We start from the raw sequence: 11,184 nt of genomic DNA, 5'->3' as shown, positions 1-11,184 counted from the left end.
AATGTAATTAAAAAATTTGTCATATTTTAATCGCCATTAAAACATAACTGAATAGGTATAAAAGAGAACTCGATATATACTTTCCTTGTTTTTAAGAATTCCGGAATTAGATACCCGAGGGAGCAAAGAGGGAGCAAGTTGCCACGCTGATTTAATACCTCATAGTCGAAAGGTGGGCTACTAGAACCAAAAAATGCTGTGTTTGTAAATAAATAAGTGATTTGAGGCCAAAAAATGCCCGGATTTAAACTTCTAAAATTATTTTGAACATAAAATATTTCAGTTTGAGGGATGTTAAGGCCTCTAAGGGTAGGTACTTTTTAGGTATCAAATAAGTTCCTCTGCGAAAGTTCCGTCGTGAAAACGGCCATTAGGAAGTTAGACAGGCACTTGACAACTGACTTGAGTGATTTTGCTCCTCCCACTCCCCTACACACACCTCGTAGTCAAGTAAATGTGACCAAAACTTAAAGCGAATACTAGAACCGGGTCCTTGGGTTCACCACTAGTATTGCTATGCGATATACCTAAGCCTTATCGAATTAAAGTTCCGCCATCTCAATCAAACGAAGCATTTAATGATACGGCGTTCCAAGTGAAGCCAATTTACTCCAGTAAACTGTTCAATACTGCTCGCTTATGAAGCTTCTGACTCCAAGTTGGGTTCTGTTTTATGAAAATATTGAACTAGAGCGAAGCTCAGAGAATCTATTATCGCAGTTCTCGACGTTTTTGCGGCTTTAGTCTTCGCATGCCTTATGGACATCAGAACCTCCCATCAGTAGTTGGCCATCCTCCCTCGGCCTTCGCCCAGCTTCGGCTCGACTGGCCACCCTGCATGTCGAGGGACAACGGTCGGTCGGTCGCGGTGGCCATTTATCAGCGGGCCGGGGTCGCGGCCGGGTCGCCTGTGAACGCCGGCGTCCCCGTCAGGTGGCGCTGACAGCCGGGCGTCACTCCAGCCCCAGACAAACAGGACATCGACGCAGCCGCGGCCGCCCGCACCGTCACGTATCGCACCGATGAGACTATTGGCGGATGGCGCCGTATCGTATCGGACGGATCCAAGGACGGAATTGTGTTGGAGCGGGCTGAGGACTCGTGAGGCACGGTTGGTCACGAACGGTCAGCGGCGGCCCCACGGATGAGACTGTATCGTATAGGGTGAACCAACGAATTTGCAGACGTGGCAATATCATATCGAACGGATTTACGGACAAAGCGGCATCGTATTGGACTGCGATGCCGAGGATGGATTATTATCGCATCGTGCCTCGGCCGAGCGTTCGGCTGTGTAGGGGAGAGTGGGGTAATTTGGCCGCTTTTTTTAGAAAACGATATAACTTAAAATTGACGACTCATTTCTGCATTTTCTCAACGCTGGCAGGTGTCGCATTCATTTTACTTTATTGGACAGTGAACTTGAAATGATAGAGTAATTACTTATATTGAAATTGTGACGTATTTCAAAGATCTGCAAGGCGGCCAAATTGCCCCACTAGCAGGGTTATTTGGCCGGGGGTGTGGGGCAATTTGGCCGGTGTTAGTTTGCGGTCGGGATTTTCTGTTATATTGCGAGTCAGCTTCAGATTCAGCAATGACGTGTGTCCTATGACGCATTTGCCGCATTTTGGAGGTTGGCTCAGGTGTCACAGGGGTCAAAATAGCCAAATTAGCGGCTCTAGATGCGATCACAGTTTTTTACGAATAACTTTTGAAGTAATGAAGCTAGGCCAAAACTTCGAGTACCATCGTAATTCTCTCGTCAGTCCGCATCGAAAGATATATGTGTTGACCTTGAGAAGTCAAGGTCAAAGGTTGACCTCAGGTCACGTTGCATCAGGTCGCTTGACCTCAAGGTCACGTGATTTCATGGTCATCATGCATATCATTCGATGCGCCTTGGTTGGCGAGCTGAACAGAATGAGACCATTTGTGCGGCTGTACCATTTTTATGTAAGGATTTATTAGCAGAAAACGTTTGGTAACCTTTGATGACGTCACATGCTCTTACAGTTGACCAATCGGAAGTAAGGCATCAAAGCAGTCAAAGTTGGTCATAAATCATGTCATTTATGGTACAATTGACCATGAAAACTCGGCCGTCCCAGCGTAGTGACCATGAGCGCACCGGCCAAGTTGCCCCGCTAGTCCCGGCCAAATTACCCCATATTATTAGGTGTGTTTACATAGGGTTCCCTTAATCTTCCCCTATTTCTCCCCTATTTTCAGATCGAATTTTAGGCATCATAGCGAACGCGTGTAACGTTGCTATGGGCGCTATTGTTGTTAGAAGCATACAAAGCATCGTTTATGCTGTAAACAACATAAATTGGGCTTATTTAATACTCGAAATTCAACAATTCATATTTTGAAGTATTTTTATCCTGCCCTTCAATTCCCTCTTTAAGCGACAAATAGGGGAGGATTTGGTAGCGTAGCGCCATTCCAAAAGCTGCTACGCTACCATATCCAGTGGTTCTCAAACTACCAAATCACAAAAGCGGCGTGCTGATTGGCCGGCAGTTCCGAATCGTCCGACTGGTGGTCCCCGACTCGACAAGCGCACGTGCGCCGACTGAGGATTTTTATCAAGGCTATAGAACTCCAGGTAAGGACACCAGCCGTTTGACCTTGAACGCCGCCGTCCGGCCGATGACGTCATTGGAGGCAAGCCGGCTCGGCGGACACACAAGGCAAATGCATAACGGAGGGGCGTTGGAACGTTGCGGGAGCCGGGGAGGTATTTTAATGTGGTTGCATGCCACCATTGTTATGTTGATTGATCTACAGACTGCATTCTTTTAAACCTCGATGCATCCTAGGCCTGGATGGTGCGTACATTCGTGGAACGGTCACCCCGTCCGACGTCCGTGATCGAAGCTGTCATAGTATTAAAGACACTAAGACGGGTGCAATAACGGCGATCCGATCCCGTCTCTGGCGAATACGAAGAGGGGTTGTAAGGACCCAGGCCGAATCTGACCGTCTATTTTTAGGGGAACGGTGCGTGAATTGACAGATGATGAGAAGGGATCCTCTCGTTGATTGTTGTTTGACAGACAACACATGTTGTACTGGGCGTATGACTATCATAGGTAATGCCTGAACGTAGGCAAGCATAATTGGTCTAGTCATACTGTTTAGGAATATAAAATGGTAATGGAGATCATTGAGGATATAATCTCTACATTACGGGAAATGGGAATTCACTAATTACTACGGCCCATAGGGCACCGCCGGAGCTGTTGTTTTGCCATCGGTCCCAGGCAACTCCAGGGAGCTGCAGTACCCGGCGGCCAAAGCGGCCGCCGGCCACCTCGTCGACTCGCAGGTCCTGTGGGATTCCGTGATGCTTTAGTGCTTCACCCACAGAATCACGGGCATAGCAGTAGGATGTGGGGCTAGGTGTCTGTCCACCTCTTCATTGAAAGAACAACGTATACAGCGCCTGGTCCCGCCGAAGCTCGGTATCGACCGTGACTTATTCACAACTGGTGGATCCAAGAAGCGGTCTTGGAGCTTACCCCAAAAAGGTTTCTCGGAATTAATTAAAAAAAAACTCGGATTTCGATTCCTTGCGCACTGCTGTGCAGTGTGATTTTTACCGGTGGAGCTTCAGAGTTCAGGATCCAATACTCATTGTATTTAAAAACGGTTTTCTGCAAGAAACAAAACACCAACAGGTCCATAAGTATGACAATTAAAAAAGACAGTCAGTAGCGATATAAGACGTAACCAAATATAAGTACGATAGAAGTAGTAACCAAATAAAACGAAACACATAGCACACAAACACATAAACGCAAAGAAAACTCACGGATTGTTTCAGGTCTGCAGCCACCGGCAAGAACCGCCGATTTGACGTTCGTTCGTTGGCGTTCGTATAAGTTCGTTCGTTCGTATAAGTTCGTTCGTTCGTACAGGTTCGTTCGTTCGTTCTGGTTCGTTCGTTCCGCTTCGCGCCGCTCACCCGCTCACTGTCCTTTGGTGATTTTGTAAACGGACGCAAAAGCATAAAACATAAAAATGACAAAAAAGCGATACCAAAACCTAGAAAAATAACATAATCTCTGGCCAACGAAACAACAATTGAATCAGCAAATTAAATCTGACCTCACGAGACAAACGCTAAAAATATATATATAAGACATGTGCCGTTAACATAAGATACCTGCCAACAGAAGAAAAACTCGACAGATTAAGATCCATTTTGCAGCCAACATAAAAGGATACTCGGCTTTAACACCCGGCCCATTTGATACTATGGGATCAAATTTATTCAGATTGAGAGATTTTTAACTTTCCGTGATTTTAACTAGCTTTTGAACAGGCCGCCAAATCGTGGTACCTTTACACCGGATTTTGACGGATCGTACCCTCGAGTCAGTGCTTGTTCTGACCTCTTCTATCAAGCCAAGAGGCCACACACCCCGCGGAACTGAACTGTCAACAATAAGCACCACATCGCCTACCTGCAAATTTGTCTGGAGCCTTGACCACTTGGCCCTTGGCTGAAGTAATGGGAGATATTCCGCACGCCAACGTCGCCAAAACTGCTCTGCAAGGAACGATGCTCGTTTCCAGTTCTTTTTGCTAAACGCATCTATATCTGTCACCATTGAGGCTGGTAGCAAAACAGAACGTAAATGCAGCAAGTGATTGGGCGTTAGCGGCAGGTCGTCTCGAGGGTCACTTGTCACTGGTACCAAGGGTCGATTATTCATAATGCTTTCCACTTCACAAAGGAATGTGGTTAGTGTTTCGTCAGTAAATGTTTGCTCCCTGAGTAAACCGCTCAGTATCTTACGAACACTCCTAATCAATCGCTCCCATGCGCCTCCGAAGTGAGAGGCACCAGGAGGGTTCCAACGCCATTCAATACCTCGATTTATCAAGTCTCTCCGAATTTGGGCCTCATGCTGAACAAGAAACTCGAGCTCTTTTTTCAGCTCACGATCCGCTCCCACAAAATTTGTCCCGTTGTCAGAACGCATGATTCTTATTTGTGAGCCCCGCCTGGCCGCGAAGCGCTTGAGGGCGCATATAAAAGAGTCGGACGACAAACTTTCGACTACTTCCAGGTGGACGGCGCGAATGGCCAAGCATGTAAAAATGACACCGTAACGTTTGACCTGTCCACGCCCTCTCTTGGTATAGAATGGTCCAAAATAATCTACCCCGGTACTCACCCATGGCTGCTCACTTTGCTGTATTCGATCTGCAGGCAAATCAGCCATTTTTTGCGTCTCCGTAGTACGAAAAAGCCTGCGGCAGCGGAGGCATTGGTGGAGGCATCTCCTAACCGCCGTATTGGCTTTGATTAGCCAAAAGCTCTTACGCAATTCCGCCAGGACACATTGACGACCTGCATGGCCAATCCTCTCGTGAATATCCCGTATGATTAATTCCGGAATTCGCCCTTTATTTGGAATAATCAAAGGATGTTTACTTTCATAGGCCACGCCCATCGCGTGCCCTAAACGACCTCCTACTCTCAGAAGACCATCCTCCAACGTGGGGTCCAAAGACACAAGGCTGCTGGACCGCCGCACTTCCCGTCCTGCTTTCAGATTCTCTACCTCCTCCACATAGTACTGACCCTGAAGTTCCCTGATGATAATATTCTCGGCTGACTTTAGCTCTGTTACAGTCAGCTCTGATGCTCGTGCTGATTTCTGTTTACCAGCCAATGTGTCTATAACGCGTCGTACCCACGCAACTGCTCTCTTCAAACGCTGCCACGAGGAATAATGATCAATCAATTTTTGAATGCTCGAATTCTTTTGAATCTTTGTTTCATTTTCTGTTCGGCTGTTTAATGCAACAGTGGTCACTCTTAGTTCAGGGTCCTCTGCATTATCTTCTAAGACAGGGAATCGGGGCCATTTCTCCCGTGATTCAAGTAGAAACGATGGACCTTGACGCCACATACACTCTTTGAGAAGGGTAGTTCCATCGCACCCGCGTGACAAAATGTCGGCTGGGTTTAACTCCGAAGGAACCCATCGCCATTGGTCTATTGAAGAGCCGTCTCGTATAACTGCCAAACGATTTGCCACGAACACATGAAATCGCGCTGCCTCATTTTGTATATATTTCAACACTGTAGTGCTATCAGTCCAGAAGAAGATGTCTGGCTTAAAATCGAATGGAAACGCTCTTTGTATTTCTAAATTGACTTTGACAGCTAGTGTTGCAGCAGAAAGCTCCAGCCTTGGGATACTGAGAGGCTTAATTGGTGCTAAATGGGATTTGCTGACCAAAAGATTGCAAGACAGTTGACCGTCTCCATTGACGGCTCGCACGTACGAGGCCACCCCGTACCCCCTTTCGCTGGCATCCGAAAAGTGATGCAGCTCGAGGAGGACGGCAGAGGAAAGGCCACCGAAACATATGCACCTGGGAAGACTATACTGGGATAGACATTCTAGATCTGCTAACCATTGCTTCCACTGTCTGTGGTAGTGGGATGGCACCTCATCGTCCCAACCTAAACGAAGGCGAGTCAGCTCTTGTAAGAGCATTCGGGCCCGCATTACATACGGACCAACATGCCCCAGTGGATCATAAAGACCTGCTGTGGCGGACAGAAGCCCTCGTCTTGTGACAGGCTTGCCCCGAAATTTTTGCAAGTCAACTTGATATTCTAAGCGATCAGAACGAACGTTCCAGCCAACGCCTAAGGCTCGCTCAGAAGGCAAAGTATCTGATGTCAAATCTAGTGTTTGGATACCGGGCGAGTAGTCAACTTCTGGAATGGATTTCAAAACTGTAACGCTATTGCTAACAAACTTGGTGAGATTAAATCCACCTCTCAGACACAATTGCTTAAGATCAGATGCCAGCTTCACAGCAACATCTTCTTTTCCAGTCGATGCAAGACAATCATCCACATAAAAGTTATTAAGAACTGTCCTAGACACCAATGGGTCGTACAACCGTTCATTGTCTAGAGCGGTGCGACGAAGCGCAAAATTTGCACAGCTAGGAGAGGAAACAGCGCCAAAAAGATGAACTGTCATCCTATATTCCTTAGGATTCGAGGCGATGTTTCCATTGGGCCACCATAGGAAACGCAAAAAATCACGTTGTTTCTCGGGAATCCTCACCTGTAAGAACATACCCTCGACGTCCGCCATGAAGGCAACGGGTTCTTGTCGGAAACGAAGTAGAACATCTGTCAGGGTGTTGGTAAGGTCAGGTCCTTGTAAAAGCTCCTCATTTAGACTTCTTCCTTGAAAGGAGCTAGCGCAGTCAAAAACAACGCGTAATTTGCCTTTCTTAACAGGGTGTTCGACTCCGTGATGGGGCACAAACCATATCCTACCTTCTGCATTGCTCGAGAGATCGGGAGCTCTTTCAGCGTAGCCGTTGTCTAACAGTTTATCAATTTGCTTGGCATATTCTCTCAAGAAATGGGGCTGATTCTCGAATCTGCGCTTCAGTTGCACAAGGCGCCTATAAGCCACAGACTTATTGTTTGGAAGTTTAAGACTTGGATCACGAAACGGCAGGGCTATTTCGTACCGACCATCTATCAGCTGGCACGATGCCTTTACCATTTCGTGCCACCTAATGTCTTCTGCGGACAGACCCAACCGATATTCAGCCCTATTACCATAAACGTCGTCAGGAGCCACTTGCAATTGGTTAACTTTCAGACGAACCGGAGAATCCTTATCAACCCCACCTAGGACCCATCCGAACCTGGTTCTCACGGCGAATGGCCCGCCGTTCTGACTGGGAACCACCTCAAACGGCTCCATCACCGCCGCCACATTATTCCCAAGTAGAAGGCCTACGTCGTGCTTAAAGTTTTCTTCTAAGTATACCCCGTTTTGTCTCAAGTACGGCCATTTGTTTAAATCTCTAACGTTCGGGGCATCCTCGATGGACACTGGGATCTTATTTAGAACAAATAACGGAGGAAGTTCTAATTTATTGTTGTGTTGTAAATCCTCCATGGTAACCTTCGAAACAACGCATGTTTCAAATTTGTGATCTGTGTTGATAGTAGAAAGAGTAATTGAAGTACTTTCGGCTGGTTCAACCCCTAAACTAGCGAGTAAATTTCTTGAAATGAACGAATGTGTGCTGCCGGAGTCCAAAAAGGCAGACGTGAACTTCGTCACCCCGAATAACGTAACACACACTGGTACGACTTGCAATTTTGCTCCTCCACTTGATGCAATATGGCCCAAAGTGACTGTTGAGAGTGGAGTTTGTTTTCGGTCAAAATGAAGGATAGTTGGGTGCCGACTCCCACATTCTGTACAAATCTTTTTATTTTCACAATATTTGCTTAAATGATTCGGTAACAAACAACCAAAGCAAAGCTTATTTGACCGTATAAACGTCATTTTGACATCTCTGCTCTGCATTCTCAACTCGGGACACTCGGCGACTTCATGATCCTGCTGACAATAAAGACACGAGGAGTGATGAGAGCTGACGTTACCGGCTAAAAGTGTCCCTCTCGCGTGATATTTGCTTTCATGTTTTCTATCTTGGTAATTTTTCGTTACATTTGTTAAATGTCTCCCATATGACGGGTTGGATGCAATGCGCGCCTCCCTTTCAATGAAGTAAACAAAGTCTCTAAAGTCTGATTTTCGCTGCTCTGTTTGTTCAATATCATCGACTTTGATCCGCCATTTATCCTTAAAAAACGAAGGCAGTTTGTCTAAGAGCAAACGGACGGTTTTGATGTCGACTGAATCCGTTCCGCATGGGAGGCTTAACAAGGCATTCATGGTTCCCCTCAACTGAATAGCAAACGTTTCTAATCCCTGGACGTCATCGAGCCTCACCGCGGGGCATTGTATCAGGGTATCGACCAGACCCGACGCCACCTGAAACGGACACCCGTAACGTTTATCCAGCAAACTTACCGCTTCCACGAACCCTCTCGTTGGTGGCAGGTGTAAGCATGTGGAGACAATCTCCCTTGGTCGTCCGGAAGTGTATTGGTATAAATAATGCAATTTTTCATCTTCATCATCTACCTTTGTAGCAATATTTGACTTAAAAGCCCGCATGAAACATTTATATTTACTTAAATCTCCATCAAACGTTGAAATCTCCAAAGGAGGAAGATGGAGTCGTCTAGCCAGGTCATAAGAAGGATTTATGTCGCTACGCACGTTCGATTGGGTTGACTGTGAGGCATGAACGTCCTCTAAGTGGTCCCTAGTTGCTGAGGGCGAATGAGCTGAGGGAGAATGAGAAACATATTGCATGTTTGGCGCGTTATCCCGAAACGCGGCGTCATCACGTTCAGTTTCCTGAAAACCCATTGCAATTCCTTCCTCCTCCCTTTCTAACGCTGCTTCCCTCGCACTGACTTCCCCAATTTGCATTTTCAACTCCAACATCTCCTGCCTAGCCTTAAGTTCCTGCGCTTGGCGATCTAGCAAATGTTTCTGCTCTAAATATGATGCCCTAGCCTGTAGTCCTGCACGGCGTACTCTTTCGGAGACTATCGAAGACGAGGCCGAAGCTTGTGAACTTACTTCCCAATGAATACGTGCTGCCTCGAGGCCAGAAATATCGGGAGGTTTTAATGGTGATCTTGTGCTAAGCCTTGGCACGTCATCAGCGTCCGGTTGTAAAGGCACGACTGGGCTATTTGAGCGGCATGCAGAATTATCTTCCTTTAGGCAAGTTTGAAGTCTCTCAATCAAAACAGATTTTGTCCCTTGTGTATCCTGTCCCATCTTATCAAGCAGTATTCGCAACTGCCCCCGAGTTATATTGTTGAAATTTCCCGACATGTTTAAAAGTTGGGTGTATAGCACCGGGTAGCAGTGTATGCTGACTTGCAAAATGGATGCTAAGCCAAATATGGTGAAATAGTAAACGATAGATGGCTAGCCGATAAGTGCTAATAATATGTTAAAAATAACAAGACAAAGAGAATAAAGGAATTAAGAATAAAGCAATTATGAAAAACAAAACGTAAAAACAAAAAAAACAATAACAAAAGGTTGGGCTAAAGGGATAAAAGGACAGTGAGAACGTGATTACATGTCACGCAAATTACCTACTAAAAGTTCAGTTAAACGAAATTACAAGACCTCAACATCAAGCAATACGTGATCTTGTTCGATCTTGTGTACATACATATAAGTTCGTTTACTACCGATCAGTTAGTACTTAGTAGCACTACTCGCCCTATGTCGCAATGCGCAATTCGTAATCGTATTCGTTAACAACAGAAAATCAAACCAGCTCAACAACAGACAGAGGCCTAAGCTGACCCAACAACAGAAGCCCGAACCCCTACCCAGCAGGTTCCAGAAGACAGCCGTGAGGTTGCTGAAGAACGCCGAAGAATATAATATGAAGTCACTGTACCTTAGATTTTGGGATGATAGATTTGAAGGTCTTGCAGAACTTACTGTGCCTCTCACACAGATCAGAATCGAATTAATCCACCTTGTTGATTCTTCTTGCAGTTTTCGTACTGACGAACATTGGATTCAACTTGATTTCTTAATTTCCGGAGTAAGACGATACCAAACTAATCCAAAACTTTTACCGGTGGAGCTTCAGAGTTCAGGATCCAATACTCATTGTATTTAAAAACGGTTTTCTGCAAGAAACAAAACACCAACAGGTCCATAAGTATGACAATTAAAAAAGACAGTCAGTAGCGATATAAGACGTAACCAAATATAAGTACGATAGAAGTAGTAACCAAATAAAACGAAACACATAGCACACAAACACATAAACGCAAAGAAAACTCACGGATTGTTTCAGGTCTGCAGCCACCGGCAAGAACCGCCGATTTGACGTTCGTTCGTTGGCGTTCGTATAAGTTCGTTCGTTCGTATAAGTTCGTTCGTTCGTACAGGTTCGTTCGTTCGTTCTGGTTCGTTCGTTCCGCTTCGCGCCGCTCACCCGCTCACTGTCCTTTGGTGATTTTGTAAACGGACGCAAAAGCATAAAACATAAAAATGACAAAAAAGCGATACCAAAACCTAGAAAAATAACATAATCTCTGGCCAACGAAACAACAATTGAATCAGCAAATTAAATCTGACCTCACGAGACAAACGCTAAAAATATATATATAAGACATGTGCCGTTAACATAAGATACCTGCCAACAGAAGAAAAACTCGACAGATTAAGATCCATTTTGCAGCCAACATAAAAGGATACTCGGCTTTAACAG

General features: G+C 45.6%; 1 protein-coding gene across 2 annotated transcripts; it reads right to left on the bottom strand.

Moving 5' to 3' along the window:
• Positions 1-3,625: 3,625 nt before the first annotated feature.
• Positions 3,626-11,184, bottom strand: LOC122385957. Of its 2 annotated transcripts, XR_006257308.1 has the most exons (3): positions 10,756-11,177; positions 3,821-10,597; positions 3,626-3,662 (listed from the first exon to the last, which is right to left on the bottom strand). XR_006257308.1 is itself a non-coding variant. In XM_043374682.1 (2 exons), the coding sequence occupies exon 2, from the start codon at positions 9,774-9,776 to the stop codon at positions 4,299-4,301; it is 5,478 nt and encodes a 1,825-aa protein (XP_043230617.1). In that variant the 5' UTR covers positions 9,777-10,597; positions 10,756-11,184; the 3' UTR covers positions 3,626-4,298. The 2 variants fall into 2 exon arrangements, 1 of the variants encoding a protein (XP_043230617.1); XM_043374682.1 differs by having other exon boundaries at positions 3,626-10,597; positions 10,756-11,184.

Source organism: Amphibalanus amphitrite, unplaced genomic scaffold (assembly GCF_019059575.1).
Source record: "Amphibalanus amphitrite isolate SeventyFive unplaced genomic scaffold, NRLGWU_Aamphi_draft 000236F_arrow, whole genome shotgun sequence".
Classification (NCBI taxonomy): Eukaryota; Metazoa; Arthropoda; class Thecostraca; order Balanomorpha; family Balanidae; genus Amphibalanus; species Amphibalanus amphitrite.
This window is presented reverse-complemented; position numbering and strand designations above follow the sequence as displayed.